This window comes from Dendropsophus ebraccatus, chromosome 14 (genome assembly GCF_027789765.1).
Source record: "Dendropsophus ebraccatus isolate aDenEbr1 chromosome 14, aDenEbr1.pat, whole genome shotgun sequence".
Classification (NCBI taxonomy): domain Eukaryota; kingdom Metazoa; phylum Chordata; class Amphibia; order Anura; family Hylidae; genus Dendropsophus; species Dendropsophus ebraccatus.
The window spans coordinates 8,950,391-8,975,160 of record NC_091467.1 but is presented as its reverse complement, the minus strand read 5'-3'; the positions used below and the strand labels follow the sequence as shown (position 1 = coordinate 8,975,160).

Below are 24,770 nucleotides of genomic sequence, written 5' to 3'. Positions count from 1 at the left end.
CAGCCGGGGAGTGGATGGTGCTGCTGCCATGCTCTCTCCCCTGCTATATCTCCTGATTGCAGCAAACCTCAGCATTGACACCCACTGTGATCAATAACTTTTTAAATGCCACATGTCCCCAGTGCATCAAACCGTTTATTTGCATATTGATTAAAGGTGCCTTGACACCCTAGTGCTGCGGATTTTCCTGCTGCGAAATCAGCTGCGATACTTTGTACTGTTAGCCACGACCTACTTAACTCAGCATCTGCAGGGCTAACAAGTGAATACATTACCTGTCTGTGATCCAGCTTGCTTTTCTGTCATTTAAGTTCTGCTTAGCCAGTCAATGTGCTGTACCGCTGCAGCGATTGATTGGCTGTGCAGAATGGTAGGGACCAGAGAGCCACAGAAGCAAGTTGGACCGTGGACAGGTAATGTTTTTGCTTGTTAGTCCAGCAGATGTCGAGTTAAGCAGGCCATGGCTACATTCTCACAGCTGATTTAAAATCTGCTGTGAGAATGTAGAGCCCATAGGCCATAACAGTACCCAGTATCACAGCAGATTTCGCTGCAGAACTTGCAAGTGTCACCTGCTCTATGGGAACATAACAGCAGGTTAGTGTTTTCTAACCTGCAGAATTATCAAAAATGTCTAACAAAAAATATTTCAATTTTAAAGAAAAATTGCACATAATTTCTATTAGGACATCTATAATGAATTTTTAAAAAGTTTTGGTATGTTTACATGACTAAAATCTGTGTGGTTTTTGCAGCTGAAACTATGCAGATTTCCACAAGGCAAAAGCCAAATGGTGTCACCATTTGAAACTGCTCCTATGGACTTCTGGACAGTCAGGAACATGTAAAAAAAAAAAAAAAAAAAAAAATAGCTGAAATTGGCCATTTTACTGGTAAAATCACAGTATTAGTAAAGTGCATGCACTGGTTGGTGTCTGGTATCTCCTCTCCATAGTACAGTGTGATACTACATGTCCTGTGCTGCTCTTTTCCTGCGCCAGGATGAGTTGCACCTTTGGGCAGGTAGTTGGCTTCCTCCCAAGAACTGCTCACTTCAGGTCCTTCCACAAGATTTCTGTTAGATTAAGATCAGGACTGTGGCCATACCAAAACCTTATTCTTCTTTAATTATACTTTGGTAGAACAACTTGTGCTTAGGGTCATTGTTTTGTCACATGACCACCTTCTCTTGAAATTCAGCTCACAGACTGATGTCTTGACAGTTAATTGATGTAATTCATACTTCATTGTTCTATCTATAATGGTAAGCCGTCCTGACCCAGAAGCAGGAAAACAGGCCTAAACCATGATATTACCGCCACCTTGTGTCACAAATACAGTGAGGTTTTTATCCTGTAACACAGTGTTTGAAGAGTTCTCCAATGCCTTATGTGCAAGACTACAATTCCCCTCATGCCTGGACAGCAAGGTTATCCAAGCATGATTTCTAGTTTTGGGACGGCCAAAGGTACCTCCGTACCTGCTTTAAAGGGGTACTCCAGTGAAAATATGTTTCTTTCAAACCAACTGGTTTCAGAAAGTTATATAGATTTGTTATTTAATTCTATTTAAAAATCTCAAGTCTTCCCATACTTACCAGCTGCTGTATGTCCTGCAGGAAGTCTTGTTTCCTTTCAGTCTTACACAGTGCTCTCTGCTGCTACCTCTGTCCAAGACAGGAGCAGCAGCAAATCCCCATAGAAAACCTCTCCTGCTCTGGACAGTTCCTGTCTTAAACAGGGGTAGCAGGAGAGAGCAGTGTGTCAGATTGCAAAGAAAAACACCACTTCCTGCAGCACATACAGCAGCTGATACGTATGGTAAGACTTGAGATTTTTAATAGAAGTATATTATAAATCTGAATTTTTGAAACCAGTTGATTTGAAAGAAAAATATTTTCACCTGAGTACCCCTTTAAGGGGTTAATCTTTATTCACACATTGCAGTGTTATTGTTCTTGCTGTTCCTTGATGCTATAGAAACCAATGTGAATGCAATGTGTGAATATAGCTTTAGCCATTACATTGTATATCAATCCAAATTTATCTAAAAACCATTTTGTTAGGGTCTTATTGCTGAGGAGCCAATCATCAACTGATCGTTGTCTTTCAGAAAGTTTAAAAATCATAGGAGGCAGAGGATTGCGGTCAGCAACTGATGGGAGTACAGAAAATAAAGTAATTCCTTATCTCTACCGGCGCCCTGGTGTCCTTCTGCCTGTACCCCACAGTCGCCGCTGACACCTCTAACCTTTCTATGCAGTCAGAGGCTGCTCAACCTGTCCAAGCCTAAGCAAGCCGTGATCTAGCAGATCGGCACTTGCTTCGGTTGGAAAAGTGATTTGCAACTACGAGATCAATAACCTATCTCAGGCTCTATATGCAGTCATCATCCAAGTACAAGAATAAGCAAAAACAGAGCGCTTTACAGCCATATTGGTACAGTAATGTTACTTACAGGGCATTTACACACTAGAGAAATAAAAGGATTATTGATCATTCACTAATTATAATACACAAATGTGTGGAATAAAAACAGGACACGGCCACCAATTCTACTAGTAAATATTTTATTGACATAGCTCTGCATCCACTGTTAACATAGGGTGAGAACAACAGAAAATCCCTGGTCCTCCCCTCTTGCAGTGTGATGTATGAAGAACATAAGGAAGGCTGCAGCAGTCAGTCCTACAGGTAGCTCCCCCTCCATCTACTCTTTCCCCTCAGTGCTGCAGTGGGAATAGGAGGTAGGCCCCCTAGTGGATAAATCAGGAGTTTGCAGGTTTTGTTACAATTTGAATGCTTTGGTTATATGTGTCACAGTGATAAATTGGAAACAAGACATTACATTTAACAATGTAGACGACAAATAAACAGGATGAGAGTAGAGGCATAAGACCAGTGGCATTTAATAGCTGCTTGCTGGAAACTATTTCATCTTCTTCAAGGGAAAACTGTGGTCCACTTTCTCAAGATCGTAGGGGAACCCCAACAGGTAACTGTGGGGAATACCTATTTAACTTAAAGTGACACTGTAACCCCCTTTTTGCATTTTTACTGCTCTCCACAGGTGTTAAGGTTAAATATTACAGCTTTCATTAAAATATCACACCTCATGGTGCTTGTTCTGGTAAAAAGTCGTTTTTATCACCTGTGGATTGGTATATGTGGACGGGGCCTCGCGGCCCATGTGCCACATTGTTCCGCCCCTGGCGCCACTTAGCCCCATCCGTGACGTCATCGCCACATAGGCCCTGCCCCCTCAGCAGCCATTAGAAGGGCCAGCCTAAAGCTCTAGGCCCCACCCCCCTAGATTGTCCCACACCAATGGCCGCTAAAGGGGGCCTATGCAGCAATGACTTCAGGGATGGGGGCGGGGCTAAGTGGCGCTAGGAGCGAAGCAATGTGGCACATAGGCCGCGAGGCAGAGCCCACATATAACAATCCACAGGTGATAAAAACAACTTTTTACCAGAAAAAGCACCATGAGGTGTGATATAAAATAAGTAATGAAAGCTGTAACATTTACCCTTTACACCTGTGGAGAGCAGTCAAAATGCAAATAGGGGGTGACAGTGTCACTTTAAAAGGTGTGCTTTCTGGTATTTAGGCCATCAATATCCGATCAGTTGAGTGCCAATACTTGTTATTACCACTGATAAGCTGTTTGGCAGAGCCACAGAACCTGTATGTACACAGGATGTGGCCAATGGTGAGTTACTGCTGCTCAGCTCCCATTCTCTTCAACGGAAGCTGGGCTGCAGAAAGCTAGCATGACCAGTATACAGCATATGTAACCGGGGCTCCTGGCTCTTTCTATGGTGTACATCCGGACAAGACAGCTCTGCCAAATCAAGTACCAGAAAATACCTTAAACACGCCACATTCTTATAAATTGTCATCAGTTTCCAAAAGGGCAGCCTCCATGCTTTGTGGGTGTCATGCATACACAGCACTACTCACTACTCTAATGATGGGTTTATGCATACAATATATGTTACATGGCCCTCTCTCCCCACCTTCCCCTAAGTTAGTGCCGGTAAATGCCACGGACTCCAATTTAAATCCAAGCACCAAGTTCCAGCTTGTCCCTTAAACCTATACCTGCCGAAGATTCAATCATTACACAATTTATTCTTTAGGAACTAGTGACAGTACTGAGGTATGAAGTACAAAATGCCTCATATCTCATTCTTCCTGGGCACTATTAAAATGGGACATAGGAGTAAGGCTGAATTCACACTGCATTTGTGGCATCCATTTTTGTATGGAGTCATCTAGCCTGCTGCTCTATACTACACAGAGGTATCCCACAAAATCACTGTGCAGCATTGTTTTTTTTCCACTAACATTGGAGCCTTTAGGCAATATATGCCTATAGAAAAATCCTTCTGCTGTACACCTCGCAGATGCAGTGTGAGCAGACCCTACCTCTGCTGTTTACAGTCAGTACACTTACCTATGCCTTTTATTTCTTATTAGCAAATATAACAATGAAGTGATACGTCCAGCATGTATACCTCACAAGCAAGAAAAGCAATAGTTAAAATGACCCACAGACAATGCTAGCATGGTATATAATTCTATATATGCGCTTTATTTTCATTTATATATTTTTTATTTCTTTGCATTTCTCCACTCGGGCTGCCGAGGGCTTTTGCAGCAGAGTAGTTCAAGTATCAGAGAGGTGACAGACCTTATGAGAGCAGTCGCAGCTATTCTGCATTCACTTATTTTCCTGCAAGGACACAAGACATTCTCAGAGTGTCCAGGAGTTACGTGCAGAAAGCAGTGTAAACTTGAACCCCAGAAACACGGCAAACAATAAATCACACCAAGAAAGAAAAAAGGATTAGGGACAGTTAGCTTCTGCGGAGCCTGCAGCATTTACACCTACAAGGCCGTGAGTGCCGGGTCAGACAATGAAGCCCTGAAGAGCTGTGTTCACTCCTATAGTGTTATTAACAAAAATATACTCTAAGCTATTGTACAATGATATATCGGAGGAGTCTACACTACACCTCCTGTCAGATCCGAGAGGCAGAGGAGGGTTCTGGAGGCAAAATGTGAGTTACCCGTGAGGGATTTATAATTATCTAGAAGTAGAAATGTGTCTAGACTGGCTCCATTGTTTTATAAAGATTGCTCAGGAAGAATCTGTCATTATTCTGGAGATAGTTACTGAATGTTTTGACTCCTGTATAGGCAAAAAACAATTAACTTCTTCATATCTGAAAAATGACTGCCTTTACATTTTTTTAACTAAGAGATCAAAACCTTAAAGGGTACCTGTGGTTACACGCATCTCCACAGTTTGACATGATGCAGCTCATGCTGGAGGATCAGGTCGCGGAGAAAACGTCCCATGTCTGGAAAGTTCCGTGCATGAGCTCTACTCCAATCAATAGAACTTGTGCACAGAGGTAGCCCGACATGTTTGGTTTGCTCAGCAACAGGATCCTCACACCAAACTATGAAGAGGCACCTAGTAACAGGTATCTCCAATGACAGACCTAATGGAAGCAAATAATACAGACCAATAAATAAGCTGACCAAATGGTAAGAAATCTGTCACACCCTCCTATATCAGGCGGTGCTACTAAAGAACTGTATGGTAACGTGGACTAACGCCACCTTCAGGCCATGCTTAGGATTATACAGTTCTGGACTGTAAATGTTCTAAAGGTATCAATGTACTCATACACGGGGATAGGCATATTCAATTTATGATAACGTCAATTCCACTAAAATTGCATATATCATAAATGACCCAAACCAATAGCGTTACATTCATTAGAATAGCATTTGTTTAATCAATGCCATTCGTAACAAAAGCTTTGAAAGAGCACTGAAACGCTGCATTGTGTTAGGTAGGTGCAATTCAGCCAAGGAAAACCAACTGTAAAGGTGTGGGAGGGAATGTTTATATTTTTACACAAAATCACAATTTCAGGGGCAAAGGTTAGTGTCATTGTGTTTGCTGGCAGCCCCCTTTTTGGGCTTTGAGATGATGAGGTTGCTACAGGACAGAATGGATAAACAAAGTTAAAGGCGACACAACAAAGACGACCTAGAATGGGGCAGAATCCTGTGATTTATTGTCTGGAGAGTGCAAATTCTGGCCTCCGTTTTCTCCGTCTGTAGATCCTCTGGACTAGAAATGGAAAAAATACAAATACAATGGAATATAATATATATACATACATGTATATACACACACACACACACACACAAACTCACACTCTCTCTCTACTGAAAGAGTAGGGATCATTTCATTGGGATTTCTAAAAGCCTGTGTATAGGCAGATTAACCCATCAATACCTTATCAAAGTTGTACACAGTGACATCTACTATATAACCCCAAGTGCAAATCATGGGTTTAAATGGCAATTAGTTTTCACTCTGACTATTGGCACTTTTAGAGGCTCTTTAGGTCAGCTTGGTGAAGGCATAGTACCACTGTCATATCCTAAACTAAGGCCCGATATTCTGGAAAAGCGAGTCCCGACCTGCTAGATCAGTTCTCAATTACTACTACTACTTATATTTATTTGTATAGCGCCAACAGATTCCGCAGTGCTTTTTAAAATATACAGAACAGGTAAAATTTATGATACATTATACAATAAATAAGTAAAATAAAATAAGATACTAAGCCTATTACATGGCTTGATAATTGTGCACAAACATAGGTAGCGATGTCTGTGTGGCCCTTGCTGTAAAGCAAATAAGAAAATGTATATTGCCTATTATTTTTACCCTCCCCCCCACAAGTCAATTGGCGCCGATACGGGGATCCCAATGCCATAGCCCTTCTTTTTTTTTTTTTTTTTTTGAAGCTCTGCCAAGTCCTATGCACTGGGGCTTGGCCTGCGGCCCCCCAGTGTGACCATATCTCCCTTCCCTCTGACGTGTATTAAAAAAAAAAAAAAAGAAAAAGGTACGTGTAACAGTAATTATTTTTTTTACACAGTCATCAGCCGTCAATGTGATGTGCGGTCGGTGGGCAATTATTATTTTTTTTTTTTTATCGTTGTCTTTATTACAAACAGTAATGATCTGCCATTGGTTCCAAATGATAGTAGGCATTTAAAGGGAACGTATTTGCCTATATTTTTTTTTCTAGAGCCAGATACTGGAACATGTTCTTCTTTTCTAAACTGCTTCTTTTCTGATTTTATTCTTTAAAATGTTTTGTACATTAAATTTGGGGGCTGCCATCTTGCCTGGGCGGTTTTTAACAGCATTTAATGATATGCTTTCCAGCGAGCCCCATGAAAATAGATGATAATGAACAAGACCTCTCTTGTTGACATGGATAGAAAACATTACTGATCATACTTATACTGATATACACACAGATAACTTTACAGCAATCTCCTCCTTATAAACCGTGGCACGGATCGTGTGAATGGCTGCATTCACTTGAATGGTTCCTAAAATTTTACGGGACGTGTGATTGCAGCCTTAAGTGACGCATGCTATATAAACTAGTCATATCTACTTATTATATTACCGGCATAACCTATATAAACTGGTCACATGAACTTTTTATAATGCTGGCACTTTGCCTGAATGGGGTGTACACGGCTATTAGGTTCTTCTTCTCTCACCTTTAAATTCACCACACGATCTTCAAAAGATTTGAAGGTGGCCGAGTTCCTAGAAAAGACAGTCAAAGTAAGGTCAGCTAAGGTGCTTGTAAAGGACCGCTCATAAACTCTATGTAAGACAAACAAAATAAGCTAAGTTTGCAGTGTATGTGAGGAATATGTTAGGCTGATTGTATCTGAGGTATATAGACACACATAGGTATGAGTCAACCAAAGGGTATAAGGACGTATACCGGCCTCAAGGATACCGAAAGGGCATTTACTGGGTGAATGGGTCCTGTATGTTTAACATAATTAGGAGCTTCCCCGTTGCATACTGCCAGACACACACTGCAGGCGTAAACAGACCCTTATTATGTTATCATGTTTGCACAACCCCCATCATGTGTGAGCAGACACTAAAGCTGCGACGTGGCTAATGAAAACCAACCAAATACTCGTTACACTTTTCTATCCTTTACAATGTCGGCAGTGTTCCCCGTCGGGACAGGCAACAATACCGTTCCTGTATACAGACCAATAAATCTATACATGTATTATGATATATTCTAAGTAATGTATGCAAAGCATAGGCTGTAAGAGATGCCAGCTTAAATTACCATGAAACGTTTGGAACATGCAATTAAGGCTCGAACCCTGTGGTTATACATTACCTCATTGCCGGCATGCTTATGGAGTGGCGGATTGAATAACTGCTACTCGGAAGGCATGTGGGAGCAGAAATCAGAGTTAGCGGAAAGAAGAAATGTCGGGCACGGTACACACATGGACGGCAACCAAGCAGTCAGGAACTGTCAGTGTTTGCTTGTGATATGCACAATATTGACATTACATGTAAATTCTCGCTTAACCCTCGCACGGCACCATTTGGGGACTTGTAGAAGGACCTTTATTCAGGAGACAGCTACCTTATTTATATGGCCAACTTTATGACAGGGTGCACTGCTTTTTCTCTATCCTCTTTTTTTTAACACTAATATATTCATTTCAGGATTTTGCAGGATCTGTGAACAATATAATTATTGCCACTTGTATGCAATAGGTAGATTAGGTCACGTTGATATAAAAGGAGCACCAAGATAAATATACAGTATAAAAGGTGCTATACTATAATCCACACAGTTGATTTTACAGTCAGCCGCTCCCCATTCTGATGACAGGGTGCAGTAGATGACATTTAGAGCATCCCTATCACTTACAAAAAAAAAAAACTTAAAACGCTTTGATTGGTCAGGTCTGTGTGTTCAGACTCCGACCGATAGAGCTAAGAGAAGCTTTTGGCTGAGCACTTCACTCGCCAGTTCACTATGATCTATATATCGCTGCAGAAGATGGAGGTTGCAGCAATCGGAAGTAAATCTCTTAGGACCATATCGCATGGCCGACCTCCTGAGTAATCAAGCGCTGATCTCATTGATTAGTGTCAAATGATCGCTAGCCCCAAGACACAACGTGATATTGGTCTGTGTGCCTGATAATCACTCCATGTAATAGGGCCCTTAGCCAAGTGCTTCTCTCGGCTTCATCTTACGATCAGTGGGGAGCTGAAAATCCAGACCCCCGACCAATCAAAATGTCTCTTAAGACACGTGAAGATTTTTTTCATGTACATTTAGTGTGAATCGGAGTGAATCGGACAGTTCTGGCTGCTTGTTGCATATATGAAACATCTTGCACAACAAAACATCACAAATGTCTTCACTAAAGGGTCAGATAGAGGGACAGGGACACAGACTGTGCAAAGCAACTAGTCTACACATAGAGACCACATAATGGGGGAGAATCACAGCAGCGTGTAGCATGCATGTATAAAGGGTTACTGTATAAATTACACACAAAAATAATAAAATTTGCTGAATAAGAATGTTAAGTTTTCTCTGGAAGTGTCATATCTCGTTTCAACACTAGTGGTGTTAGTGATCACTTGACTGTTATACTGCAGTATCTCATGGTATCAGCAGAAAAGGGGACAATGTACTAAATGCGTCACACAGTGGCACGTGGCCAGCAGTGGATGAAAACAGTAATAACTTACTCGGCTGTGTTAAAGGGGAACTCTTGTAAATAATTTCTTTTTATAAAATATTAAGTCTTCCAGTACTTATCAGCTGCTGTATGTCCTGCAGGAAGTGGTGTATTCTCTCCAGTCTGACACAGTGCTCTCTGCTGCCACCTCTGTCCATGTCAGGAACTGTCAAGAGAAGGAGATATTTCCTATGGGGATTTGCTGCTGCTCTGGACAGTTCCTGACATGGACAGAAGCGGCAGCAGAGAGCACTGTGTCAAAAGAAAAAGAACACACCACTTTTTGTAGGACATACAGCAGCTGATAAGTACTGGAAGGCTAGAGATATTTAAATAAATATAAATCTGTATAACTGAAACAAGTTTTTTTGAAAACTTATTTTTTCTCTTGAGAACCCCTTCAATCTATTGTGGCAAGATTCAGTGAAACGCAATAAGGACATGACCTGTGACAAAGGGAAAGGGGAAGGCAGAACCTCCATAACCTACAATCCCTTTCCTGCTAGTTCTCTGATGATATACAGTGGCTGTAAAGGAGGCGCCACTTATAGCTATAATATTGGGTTTATGTATTAACAGTCTAGTTTTTTCTTTATAACCAAAGACTACAGGGACCAGCCAGTAAATGTATACATGTGTACACAACGGAGAACACAGATTAGAGGACAGGTCCCCTTACCTAAAAGACTGAGAGAAAGGGAGAGCCCTGCGAGGGAATGGAGGAGTAGACAGAAATCAGCACAGAAAATTCCTCACCAAGAGAAGAGATCCCCCACAAATACACAGATACCTCCATGCTTGTCAGAGCATGCCAAACCAGTAAGAGGGATAGACATTACACCACCACCTACCAGAGAGGTGACAGCAGTCACCTTAATTGGTGAACACAATGCACCACTTCTACAGGGTATGAACACTTTGACCATTCCTTATGGCTCCACTACATTATAACTGAACATGGACTCCTATGTAGGCCTATATGTCTATAATCCCAGTGAGCCTAATACAGTATTAAAGTACAGTATTACAGATGCAAATCCTGTGTCTAACCCAGACAAAAGGCATCCTAGATGAGGCTGCCAGTCCAGGTTGATCAGAGCGGTGGTCAAACATTCAACTCTATTATTCCGATCCAGCAGCCTAGTGTTATTTTATTCCCTTTGCTCCCTCTTTCTGCAAATGTAGACACAATAGAAAAGGGAACATGAAGGGCAGTGATGAATCAGACTACACACAGTATATCTGTAGTCTGTAACCAAGGAGACACATGAGCCTGCATAGAAGCGGAGGACACAAAACTAGTAGAAAATGCCTGAAAGAACAAAATCAATATTACTTGCTGCGTAGTTTTGCAAGTAAATGTGCAAAATGTCCATGTTCAGTAAGCAACCCATAGCCATTAGTCAGTCCTATTAGTCAATCTCAGTGACAATTTAATTTTTATAGGTTGCCTACAGATGTTCCCTTATGGAGTCTTCCAGGGAGGAAAGAAGCTGACTGAGAAGAGTAGTAGGCACATCCTTACGGCACAAAGTCTCTTACCCTCCGATCATCTCCAGGGGCATAAAAGCTGCTCTAGCCATAACCAGGCTGGAGCGTGTCAGCAGGGAAATAGACATGTTTAGTTAGACCAAGCAAAAGTGTAATGGGGGCTATACACATGGCACAGGAACATGTCTACATATTGTAGGATAGTATACTGTAACCCAGTATGGTCCCATGTCAATTTTACTTTACGCAGAGCGTCACTTTAAAGTGTTAGTGTCGTTTATAGAAACCTTATCAACCTGGATAAAGAGCACGACTGTGCTTCACTCCCCGGACGATCTGACTCATTACAGGAGACGGGCTCCATTATAACTGCATAGTCTGATCAAGAAACTAGCCAGGGAGGCAAGTGTGCACTTAACCTGACTAAAGGCCCTATTCCACGGAACGATTATCGTTCGTATTCGGCCGATATCGGCCGCTACAGACGATAATCGTCCGGTGGAATAGAGTGCAACGATCAGCCAACATAGTTCATGTCGGCTGATCGTTGCAGTCGCTTGTTTTTCAACATGTTGAAAAACAAGCGACTAATATAGCAGCGATCTGCTGCCGTCGCTCCGTTGAATAGGAGCATCGTCAGCAGACGCTGCTATATCCTATGGGCTGCCCGGACGATCAGCGATCCCCCGGGCAGCCCCCCGGCAGCTCCCAGCTGCCCCCTCCCGCTCGCTGCAGCCGCGTTGAATAGCGGCGGCAGCGAGCGGGGAACGTGGAGCAAAAGAGCGCTGAGAGCGCTCGTTTGCTCCTCTAAACGACCCGCATAAGGTCTCTTTCACACAGGCCGATTATCGGCAACGTACGTTGCTAGAAATGCTCATTTGCCCGATATTTGGCCAGTGATCAGCCAAGAAGTAGGAACATGCCCTGATTGGATCTTTTGAGCAGCCCGGCTGCACGTCTCTCTGTGTAAACTGGAGATATGTGGCCAATAGCAATGTATTTAAATGGCCGACTGATACAGGGATCGTTCGTGCTGCCCTACCGCTCAGTTGTGCTGTGTAAAGGCACTGCAAACGAGTGCCTACAAGCAACTTTACTACTTTACATTTGCACTAGTCTTGATACGTCCACTCCAAGGATGGGAAACCTTTGGCCTCCCAGCTGTTAAAACACTACAATTCCCATCAAGCCTGGACTGCCGAAGCTTGGGGAGTTCTAGTTTTGCAACAGCTGGAGCACTAAAGGTTTCTCACTCCTGGTCTACCCAATGGGTGAATTTAAAATCTGTGGCTGAGAATCAGATGGTTAGTTCTGTAAGTTTGGTTCTTGCATCCAGCAAAAACTGACGCCAGTGACGCTAATCTGGCCAGGCACATATATGTACACCTATAACCTACTGATGCCTATGGCAGTGGCCGCAGCTCTGATGGTGTAGTCAGTAATAATCATGTGATCCATACTTACATGACTGATAACCCAGTTTTCTGTTCCCTTCAGATATCTGCCGTGTTGCTCACAAAGAACCAGAAACATCATGAGACCATCTAGAGCAAGACTCGCGGTGGGTGACCTGTCCATGTGCATATTACATACACAGAAATTTGAGACCGCCCTATATACCAAAGGTGCTAAACCTAAGGCCCTCCAGATGTGGCAGGACTAAAATTCCCATTATGCCTGGACAGCCAATGCTATATACTTTTAGGTCCACAGGCAGCAAGATTATACTACCACAGACTACTGACATGATGCAGATTTTGCAGGTCAGTTTTCTGCACCGTGTGGATGCATATGATTAAGGTAATAGACAATTATGTAGAAATATACTGAACATTTCGAAAAAATAAACAGGATAAAAGGAACTATAAATACAAATCAGTAAAAATAAAACAATACACAATAGTTTACTTGAGAGAAAATATAGTTATTACAAGGGGTATTCAGTACTATAAAAAGATGGCATCTTTCTTCCAGAAACAGCACCAACCCTTGTCCTTAGTTTGTGTGTGGTATTGCAGCTCTATTCCATTACAGTGCTGAGTTGTAATACTACACACAACCTGTGGACAGATATGGTGCTGTTTCTGAAAAAAGGAGCTATGGCTTCCCAATCCTGAATTATTCCCATGTAATCTGTCTGGAATTAAACATGATGAGTATTATGGGGTGATCTCCACCATGGGTATATCATCATTTAAAGGGGGTATCAGTGATAAAAAACAAACAATAAAGCACAGCTGCTTTCTTCCAGAAACAGCGCCACCCCTGTCCTCAGGTTGTGTGCAGCATTACAATTCAGCGCCATTCGCTTTAATGACACTGAGCTGTAGAACCCACACCCAACCTGACCACAAATTTGGACAACCCCTTTAAAGGAATTTTCCCAAGAATGATCATTCATCACCTATACACATAGAAGGCCCTACGTTTCCAGCCACTGGGAAACACCTCTGATCAAGACAACGGGGTCACATATCCCGTTGCTCCTCATCACATGACTGCAGCTAGGAGGAGTTGAAATGGACAATCAGTCAGGCACGCATGCTGCTGCTCCAGTCAATGTCTATGGATAGATGGACATAGCCATGAAATGCACCACTCTGCTGTCGTTCCCATATACTCTGGGCATTAGAGCAGCCTCCAAGTAATCTCCTCGCAGTCAAGTGATGAGCAGGAAAACAATATGGGACCCCCATTGTTGTCATAAGTGGGCTTTTAAGCAATGGAGCCTACAACAATCTGACATTTATCACCTATTATGTGCATAGGTGCTAAATGTCACCTTTATACTAACCCATGAGACCCCACCGATCCTGCGATTATGGTCACATTGGTTTACGCTACAATATAAGATACAGTGCTCAGAGGCATATGGCGCCATATGTGACAGTACAAAAATCCAAGAGTTTCTATATGAGAATACAGCTGTATACTCAATAACCTGCAACGACCAGACTACATGCATGGGCTGCAATACTGCAGTGTGCCAAGACATCAGTAAAATCAGGCAATGCAGTAAAGACAAGACGTAGGAACAGGAAAAGTATCAGCATAAATGGAAGTCCTGGTCAGAACATAATCGTCTCTATTATATCTTCATTATCAATCACATTTTTATTCATTGTTTTTGCTCGTGGAAAGAGACTTGGACAACTGTGAGACATCCCATCATCCTATAAAGACGGCTTAGGATGGGTGCGCGACGATTATGTAATCTGACCAATATGGCCCCCGTGCTGTCCACAACATGTAATATATTAGCTTACGATAGTTTACCTCATGTCTCCCAGTTTCCTGGTGATGGCAGTGCCCATCGTAGACAGAGCGGCCGTGGTTTTCTGGCTGGCCGTAGACAGAGTCTCCTGAGTCTTTTTGTAGCTGAAATAGATGCAATGAATATAATACAGGATAAGCAGGGTGCAAAATACAGCACAGAGACAGAGCAGGGCTGGACAAAGCCAGGAGCCAAGGCAGACGTTAGTATTCACTAATAGCCATAATGGCTACCTGGCTCTTATCCAAACCGGATACTGATAAAATAAGGTTAGGACTGCCCCTGTGACAACTGCAGCCATGTGAGTAATATGTTAGCAAAGCAGCAACTAAGTAGCATATTAGTATAGTAGTAGAAGCAGCAGATGGGAGGTCAGCGCCCACCACCTCAGCACCTAAGTCTACTCCACCTGCGCACACAATACTCATCCATCTGAAAATAACAAGCTTTCCCTTTCTCAGTACAGAACGCTCAGTCCACATTACTCAGGGTGGTTTCTCCCTAGCCGTATTGTTAGGGTAGGCCACGAATCCGCCCATAAGCAGTGGCTATTGGCCACATGATTTTGCCAGTAATACAGAAGTTTTACCAGCGGCAGTGCTTCAGGACACAACCGGTTGTGTCCTGTATTGTTACAGAATTCAGTCATTTAGATCAGGGATGGGGAAGCCTCGGTCCTCCAGCTGTTGTCCAGCTTTAGCTTTGGCTGTCCAGGCATGATGGGAATTGTAGTTTTGCAACAGCTGGAGGGCTGAAGGTTCCCCATCTCTGATTTAGATATTAAAGCTTTGTACACAGGTGGAACATGCACACATCTTGCTATATACTCATATCTCTCATATAGACACAAGGGTCACGTATCAAAGGGTCAATGCCGGTCACACATTACAATCCAAACTGTTATTATACAGGGGGTACCTCCGCTAATGCAGCAAGTAGCTCCCCCTCTGCAGGACTTAAAGGAGTATTCTGCTCAAACAAAACTTTTGATATACTGTTGCCCATGATGAAACTAACAATTCCTTACTTGTTCCATACTTGTTGTTATCTATTCAGTCTCCTTCCCCCAGTTCTCAGCTGCTACTTTCTGCTGAAGACACAAAAATCTGTGTGAGCTTTTCTCTTAGTCTCCCCCTCCTCCCCCCTCCCTTCTGAGACGCCTGATGTAAACAAGTCCCTGACAGACTTTATGTGCAACATTGTAGCTTCTTAAAGGGGTTATCCAGCGCTACAAAAACATGGCCACCTTCCCCCTACTGTTGTCTCCAGTTTGGGTGGGGTTTTGAAACTCAGTTCCATTGAAGTAAATGGAGCTTAATTGCAAACTGCACCTGAATTGGAGACAACAGTAGGGAGAAAAGTGGCCATGTTTTTGTAGCGCTGGATAACCCCTTTAATAATGCTGGGAGGATTAATCACAGCTGAAGCTGAAGTTTATCAGCAACTTGACCTCCCAGCATTACAAAAAAAGCGGAAAAGCTACAGATAAAGCCTACCAGGGACTTGCTTACATCAGCCATCTCAGAAGGGAGGGGACAGGAGGGGGAGACAGAGAGAAAAGCTCACAACACTGATTTTTGTGTCTTTAGCAGAAAGCAGCAGCTCAGAACTGGGAGAAGGAGACTGAATAGATAATAACAAGTATGGAAGGAATTGTTAGTCCGACCATGGGCAGCAACATATCAAATGTTATGTTTGAGTGGAATAACCCTTTAAATTCACACAGAACAGATTAATTTCAGATTTCACTTTTAGGGTACAAACCCACACACCGTATACGCAGCAAATACGCAACAAATACGCAGCAAATACGCAGCAAATACGCAGCAGTTTGATGGTGAAGATTTAATGCTGAGTTCAGTTATTTAGATCTAATCTGCTGCGTTTTTGTTGCGTATTTGTTGCGTTTTTGCTGCGTATTCGCTGCGTATCGCAGCAGTAAATACGCTGTGTATACGGTGTGTGGGTTTATACCCTTATTCACATTTTTAGTGAGACATGACCATAAAGCGGTCAGAATCCCTGGTTTCAGAACAGTTCTGGTACATGACCCCAGTGTTTTCACATCAACCAATCACACACTAACCGGGCCATTCCTTATAGTGACACACGTTATTCTTACGTTCCCTAAGCAAGTCTTGCGCCCCCTACAGTAAGCTGGGAGAACAGCAGCTCCCTAATGACTCACACATCAGACTGCGTCATTTTTTCGTTCCACTCTCCAAGTTTCTCTGATGTTTTAACGTAACTGTAACAAAATGAAGACCGGGATCTTTATGAGAAAGCTGTTTACCGGGCAGACGTAGCTGGGCTCTGTGTGTGGTAACATAGCAAAGAGTTTTGATGTTACAGGGCAGGGTGTGGGTGATGCAACAGCATATGCCTCGTGACTTCTGTATTGTGTTGCATCAAGAAAGAAAAACTCTAGAAAATGGAGTGCAAATGCAATTTCTTAAAGGAGAAGTCCGGCGAAAAATTTTATTAAAGTATTGTATTGCCCCCTAAAAGTTATACAAATCACCAATATACACTTATTACAGGAAGTGCTTTTTTCCCTGCACTTACTACTGCATCAAGGCTTCACTTCCTGGATAACATGGTGATGTCACTTCCTGGATAACATGGTGATGTCACGACTCCCAGAGCTGTACGGGCTGTGGCTGCTGGAGAGGATGGTGGCAGGGGGATGCTCAGTGTCCTTCCAGTGCCCTGTGTCCCCCTGCCATCCTCCTCTCCAGCAGCCACAGCCCGCACAGCTCTGGGAGTTGGGTCGTGACATTACCATTTTATCCAGGAAGTGACATCACCATGTTATCCAGGAAGTGACATCACCATGTTATCCAGGAAGTGAAGCCTTGATGCAGTAGTAAGTGCAGGGGAAAAAGCATTTCCCGTAATAAGTGTATATTGGTGATTTGTATAACTTTTGGGGGGCAATACAATACTTTAACAAAAAAAATTGCCTTTAAAGGGCAATGGTAAAACAGTAGCAAGTGGGTGGATGAGATTTTGCTCATAATTTAGGCTTATTATACAGACATGACCCAGGCAGCTCTAAAGCGAATCCAAACATTATAGGTACAGAAACCCCTTATAATGTTTACTGCTTGTAAGCCAAGAACCCATAATTCTGCTCATAAGCTGTTATCAAGGATTTCAAATTCCCCATTAAACAAGCACTGATGTCTTATAAGGATAGGTTGTCTGTGTTTAAGAGGTTATCCCAACATTAAAACATATAACCTATCCACAGGATATATGATAAGTGTGAGAGTGGTTGTGTCCCTGTATAAATGGAGTGGTGGCTGTACATACAGCCAAGCACTGTACTTTGGGTTACAGCAGTCAGACCCCCTTATCCTGTGGATAAATGGTAAAGGGGTAATTCCAAGTATACAAGTTTTAGGGGGTGATTTATCAAAGGGTGTAAAATTTAGACTGGTGCAAACTGCCCACAGCGACCAATCACAACTCTTTCATTTTACCTGAGCTGAAAGCTGAGCTGTAATTGGTTACTATGTGGAGTTTGCACCAGTCTAAATTTTACACCCTTTAATAAATTTGGCCCTTAGTGTCTTAGTGATCATTAGAAAGAGCCAAGAGAAGTGCTTTACTATATGCTTCACTTCCTGGCTCGCTGCAGCACATGTTCTCCATAGACTTGAAATGGAAACTGCCTACTGCAGTGAGAGGGTAGAGACAGCGAGGTGGGGAGTGAAGCGCTCAGCCGAGCGAGTCTTTTGACTTTATCTAATGATCGTGGGGGGGATATGAACACCCTGACTGGTCAAAACTTCTGACGTTTCAAAAGTTTTATTTGAAGTGACAGTGCCCATTGAGGTCCCCTATTAAAGATGTAATGCCAGGTAAATCCCCTTTACAGGTTATTACAAAGTGACAACTCACGCATTAGACATCTGAACTTCATGCAGACTCTTGGAGATGTTGAGCTTGAGCTGGTTTAGTGGGGTCTGTCCCAGCTTTCTCTTCAGCTCTGTTGCATGATGCTCCTTGGCGGCCAGAACCTGGCGCAGGGTAAGGATCTCCTCCTCCACCTACAGAACAAAGGCATTATCACATTACTGCGGTCTCTGATATTTATTGATCTCTGATAAATGGCGCTTATTTACTGCAGGTTTAGTAGATCCTAAAAGATGTGTGGGTGCAATATGCACAATGGCCAGCAGAGGTCAGGCTGTTTACACCAGCAGAGGCTAGAAGACGACTTCTATGCTACCGTGTAACAAACCTTTTCTATAGGAATCATCTGTGATCATCACAGTGCAATTCTCTTCAGTTACTTTCCTAAGTTACCCTGACTTGCACTCCTATGGCAGACAACCCGTATGCATGTTACATTTCCAGCTTCCCCTTACAGTATAGGGACGTACCTTAACAAGCTCACAGCGCAGTTCCTCCGCCTCGGCCTCAGTCATACCCTCTGGCAGCACTCCGCCAGCAGCATCAGCTGGCACTCGTGTTCCTGCGGGGCCCACGGGGACGTCCGTCATGGTGTCTGACAGCAAACCTTTGTTGGGAGAGTTAAGGTTGATGTCTGTCAGAGGAGGAGAAGGAGAGTCAGAGGGAAGGGAGCAAGCAAGCAAGCAGGGAATATTCACTGCTATAAGCAAATAGGTGGCAGCGGAACAAGCTGGTGGTAGGGAACACAGCCCCCCAAAAGTGTTGATAAATGGAGGCATGATGCATTCTCTTAAGCAGATATGACAGGGCCCTTACATTGCAAAGAGGTGGCCTGCAGTAATAAATACTCGCTGACACCTTAACAGAAATCCGATTGGTCCAAAACTCATACTACATTCGTCAAGCAGACGTGTAATGATGTAGGAAGATTAGATACTAGGTCTTATGTGCTTCGCTATTTAAGGGGGGGGGGGGGGGGGGGGAACAACTTCTCAGAACCTACTTCAGGGTAGTGTATGTCTATATGACACAGTCAAAGGCATTTTGCTCGATTGACACTATGAGAAGAAGCATCACTGGACTGAGAGAAGCAGGATGGTTCTTCCTATAAACTGCTGCCATCTAGGTTGTTCTGACCAAGCTGTTAGGAGATGTTGGGAGGAGCAGTTACACGAGGGCAGACATAGTGGACATGCTCCAGTCAGTTCCCACTAGTAGGCTCGTGTAATTCGCTGACAAGCACAAGTAGCTCCCACAGTTTCCCTGTTATGTGGACACACAGGTGGCTTCTCCATTACAAGTGGGGAGGACACACTGCCCCCTGCTGGTGTGATGATGTGGGGAGAATACACCCATCCCCACTGTTGTGATGATGTAGGAAGGACACACCACCCTCTGCTGGTGCAATGACATGGGGAAGACGCACTTTCCTCCGCTGGTGTGATTACGTCGGGAGGAAACACTGCCCCCACGCTGGTCTGATGATGTGGGGAGGACACACTGTACCCCGCTGGTGTGATAATGTGAGGAAGATTCACTGCACTGCCCCTGCTGGTGTGATGATGTGGTGAGGACACACTGCCCCCCTGCTGGTCTGATGATGTATGGAGGACACACTGCTCCTGCTGTTAAGATGATGTGGGGAGGACACACTGCCCCCTGCTGGTGTGATGGTGTGGAGAATACATGCCCCCCTTGCTGGTGCTATGACATGGGGAGGACACACTGCACTCCCGCCCCCCACCCCCCGCGCTGTTGTGATGTCGTGGGGAAGACGCACTGACCCCCGCTGGTGTAATGCATGGGGAGGACACATGCCCTCTGCTGGTATGATGACATAGGGAGGACACATTGCCCTCCGTTGGTGTGATGATGTGGGGAGGACACACTGCCCCCTGCTGGTGTGATGATGTGGGGAAAATACATGACCCCCACCCCCACCCCGCTAGTGCTATGACATGGGGAGGACACACTTCCATCTATGGCGCCTTTACCAAGCACAAGCTGCAAAACTACTACGGCACATGGCAAGGTACGGGAGGGCAAGGATTAGGTTCATTCCCTGCCCATCCAGATAATATAAGGAAAGCTATAGGTACAGCATAAACACAAAAGGATAAAACGTCATGTATGAGATCTACTGCATGCAAAAGTGCAAAAAAGTTTTCTAGCATCCAGGAAGATGATAGTACACATCTCCCTTGTGTGTGCACTAGATTTCATACATATCATCTGCTGTGCATGTGCACTAGATCTGCCTTGTGTATGCACTACATTTCTTACATGTCATCAGCTTTGTGTGTGCACTAGATTTCATAAGTCATCTGCCTTGTGTGTGCACTATATTTCATACATGTCATCTGCTTTGTGTGTGCACTAGATTTTATACATCATCTGCTTTGCGTATGCACTAGATTTTATACATTTTATCTGCTTTGCGAGTGCACTAGATTTCATACATGTATCTCTGTGCATTAGGAGCAAACAAAAGAGAAAAGAGAAATGCAAAGAAATCAAACAAAACTAAGATGAGAGAAGGAGAGGTTTGAGCAGAAACAAATACAAGTAGAAAGAGGAAGAATATACAACGTCTTATACTGTGATTTATTATGCACAAAGAGAAAAATTATTGTATGGTAGTGACAGAAAACAGAAATGTTAAGACCAGTGACAAGGACCGATAGCAGTCTGATAGCTGGGAGCAGACAGTGGGACTCAGTAGGGAGCTACCCACACACATACAGGAAGCATCCCACTCTCCGCAGCAGCAGACTGTTCCTGTCTTTCACGTTACGGCGCTGTCTGATTTGATCAGGATCATTAGATCTATCTGCAGACAGACATATTCCGTGCAAGCAAGGAAATTAGATTTCCCTGAATGACACATCCTACACAAACAGGCAGCGGCCAGATAAGAACGTCCGAGAGATGAGCCAACAGCAAACAACGGCCATCATAGTAAACCTAGCTCCGAACCAGCCTGAAGATCACACACCAAGAATGACACAGACATCACTGACAAGCTTATGGCACGCTACACAGGGACTGGGGGACCCCATAGAAGGCCTCATACATATAGCAAAACCCCCTGTTATTATATCATGAACCAATGTGTCACTAGATGGACCCTCTATATTGTCCTCTCAAGGAAATCATTGAGAAAACTACTTCTGTATCCCCAAAGTGTTAGCAATAAGGCTTAGTGCAATGGACAGAATCTACTAACAGTAAGTCAGGGAGGCATAAAGCATCCCTGGCTTATTGTTCTGCAAGTGGAGCAGGGGACTCCTGTCAGGCTTTCAGAAAACAAGAGCCTGGCCAAGAAATCTTACATAAATTACATGCATCATCCCATTACACTATTTATGTGCACCATATAAACGGTGAGATGATACAAGAGGCCGGACTCATCCTTCCTGTTCCCTTCCTGTATGAAACATGTAAGTAACAAGAATGTATTGGCCACTTATAGCAAGATACAGTGACACAATAAATACACGACCCAGAGGAAACAACACTGATGTGAGAAGAGAAAGGGAAGTGGATACTGACCTGCCATGTCTCACACAATCTATAGCTGTACATCCTTTACAGTTTGCTGTGTGATCATGTATGTGATGTACGATAATGACACACACGTGTATTCAGGGAGGACTAGATGTATGTAGACTGTCAGTGAGGCAATATCTGCAGGTATAGTGTACAAGAGACCAGATTATACCCACTGAGAATATCTATGCCCTATAGACAGTGCAGTTTGATGCATTAGTGTGCAAAAGGCCTTAGTCAGTTCTGCCGATGACTGGGATGTATCCCATCCCTGCAGGCCACAGATACAGAAGCTGCCGTCCCCATCATCTGCACTCAGATTTACTAGAAGAATCACTACTACTAGGAGGGAGTGACTGCAGATTACAGGGTGTGTGACCGGGCTCCAGATGGACTAGATGTTTACTCATCCCCGGAAACTGCAGAGGGCGGCCCAGCGGAGATGAAGGAGGCGATACCCAGAGTAATGGAGCTGAGTGTATCTCACTAACCTGCACCCCGAGTGTCAGTGTGTCATTGTCCTGCACCCCGAGTGTCAGTGTGTCATTGTCCTGCACCCCGAGTGTCAGTGTGTCATTGTCCTGTACCCCGAGTGTCAGTGTGTCATTGTCCTGTACCCAGAGTATCAGTGTGTCATTGTCCTGTACCCAGAGTGTCAGTGTGTCATTGTCCTGTACCCAGAGTGTCAGTGTGTCATTGTCCTGTACGCTGAGTATCAGTGTGTCATTATCCTGTACCCCAAGTGTCGGTGGGTCATTGTCCTGTACCCAGAGTGTCAGTGTGTCATTGTCCTGTACCCAGAGTGTCAGTGTGTCACTATCCTGTACCCCAAGTGTCGGTGGGTCATTGTCCTGTACCCGCAGTGTGTCACTATCCTGTACCCCAAGTGGCAGCGTGTCACAATTCTGGACCCCAAGTGTCAGTATATAGTCTATACTGACACTTGGGGTCCAGAATTATAGACTCTCTCTGCCCTCTGCTCACCCACAGCTCTATATTGTTACAGCACTGAGTAATGTCAGGGGTATAGCGGCGTCCTCTCTGGGGACAGATGGCAGGGACAGGGGACAGCATCATTGCAGCTTCCCTGCACCAGGATCCTTCTTGTGGTCGGACAGGGAGATCACTGCAGTAATTATTTTAATCTACTGCATGCGAATAAATCTGTACGAGTCTCCCATCTGCAGTCACTGTGCTTACATGTAATGAGGGCAGAGATGATAGTGATGATCCGCTCATCCGGACCTGGGGGGGGGGGGGGGGGGGAATTCCTCTCATTATCACTCCTTTCTCCCCTGGCAGTAGAGCCCAGTGATGTAACCATCAGGACATGCTAGGACTTGTAGTGTTTGACAGACCCTGGTCAGGGATGACTGTTATAGTGGAATCAGGTTGATAGATGGGGCGTGGGTGTGGAGGACCCAGCCTGTCCGTCATTAGGGAGGTCCAGCTTCCTGCAGCCATTCCATCACTACAGAAATGTTGCTCCGAGATAACACGGCCACATAGTTGTGAGAACTCTAACCCCATCATACCACGCCCGGACGTAGCGCAGCAGCTACAGCAGTACCCTCCTGATGTAAGCACCAGACCAGTGTCACATCTGATCACCCTCCCACCGTGTCTGCCACACTGTAATACCCCATCTAATGTCATGTGACACATTAACAGCCAGGTAATGTCACATGACACCGTCGGCACCTCCCCATTTATGCCTACAGCGCTCCCCATTTAATGTCACCTGACGTGCCTTAATTTATTGTCATGTGACATTTTGCCAGCCCCTCCCCATCTAATGTCACATGACCCACCATCCCCACCTTATGTCACACGACCCCCATCCTCGCCTCCCTATCTCATGTCACATGACCCACCATCCCCACCTTATGTCACACGACCCACCATCCTCGCCTCCCCATCTGTCACAACACACTAACAGTCATGACACCATTGGCACCTCCCCATCTAATCCTACAGCTCTCCCTATCTAATGTCATATGACATGCCTTCACTTGTAGACATGTTGCCAGCCCCTCCCATGTCACTGACCCTGCCTCCCAATCTAATGTCACATGACTCATTGACAGCCCTCCATCTAATGTCACATGACAAACTGACAGCCCCATCTAATGTCACATGACACACTGACAGCCCTCCAGCTAATGTCACATGACACACTGACAGCTCCACCCCACCTAATGTCACATGACACTAAAAGCCGCCCCCATCTAATGTCACATGACACACTGACAGCCCCCCCATCTAATTTCACATGACACACTGAAAGGCCCCTCCCCATCTAATGTCACATGACACACTGACAGCCCCGTCTAATGACAAACTGACAGCCCCGTCTAATGTCACATGACACACTGACAGCCCCCCATCTAATATCCCATGACACTGACAGCCCCCCCACCTAATGTCACATGACACACTGACAACCCCCTCCCCACCTAATGTCACATGACACACTGACAAACCCCTCCCCACCTAATGTCACATGACACACTGACAGCCCCCCCCACCTAATGTCACATGACACACTGACAGCCCCCCACCTAATGTCACATGACACACTGACAGCCCCCCCACCTAATGTCACATGACACACTGACAGCCCCCCCACCTAATGTCACATGACACACTGACAGCCCCCCCACCTAATGTCACATGACACACTGACAACCCCCCCACCTAATGTCACATGACACACTGACAGCCCCCAACCTAATGTCACATGACACACTGACAACCCCCTCCTCACCTAATGTCACATGGCACACTGACAGCCCCCTCCCAATCTAATGTCACATGACACACTGACAGCCCCACCTATTGTCACATGACACACTGAAAGCCACCCCCATCTAATGTCACATGACACACTGAAAGCC

At 44.4% G+C, this 24,770-nt stretch overlaps 2 protein-coding genes across 8 annotated transcripts in view; one reads left to right on the top strand and one right to left on the bottom strand.

Annotated features, from left to right (window-relative positions):
* The window catches only part of ZBTB46 (zinc finger and BTB domain containing 46), an 87,620-nt gene that overhangs the window by 5,277 nt on the left and 57,573 nt on the right, over positions 1–24,770 (top strand). Inside the window, exon 2 of the mRNA XM_069952199.1 lies at positions 12,627–12,690. The gene's annotated coding sequence lies outside the window, so the exon portion shown is untranslated. The remainder of the gene's footprint in view (positions 1–12,626; positions 12,691–24,770) is intronic.
* The window catches only part of TPD52L2 (TPD52 like 2), a 46,963-nt gene continuing 24,745 nt past the window's right edge, over positions 2,553–24,770 (bottom strand). For 2 of the 7 annotated variants that reach the window (XM_069952209.1, XM_069952205.1), the window contains exons 2-7: positions 18,795–18,931; positions 18,310–18,458; positions 16,592–16,651; positions 14,406–14,507; positions 7,614–7,662; positions 2,553–6,153 (exon numbers count right to left, since the gene is read on the bottom strand). In XM_069952209.1, the coding sequence (XP_069808310.1) occupies positions 6,070–6,153; positions 7,614–7,662; positions 14,406–14,507; positions 16,592–16,651; positions 18,310–18,458; positions 18,795–18,914 (564 nt within the window). In that variant the 5' untranslated portion in view covers positions 18,915–18,931 and the 3' untranslated portion in view covers positions 2,553–6,069. Of the gene's footprint in view, positions 6,154–7,613; positions 7,663–8,266; positions 8,309–10,317; positions 10,345–14,401; positions 14,508–16,591; positions 16,652–18,309; positions 18,459–18,794; positions 18,959–24,770 lie in introns of those variants that run through there. The other 5 variants (XM_069952208.1, XM_069952204.1, XM_069952211.1 and 2 more) reach the window with 4 other exon arrangements.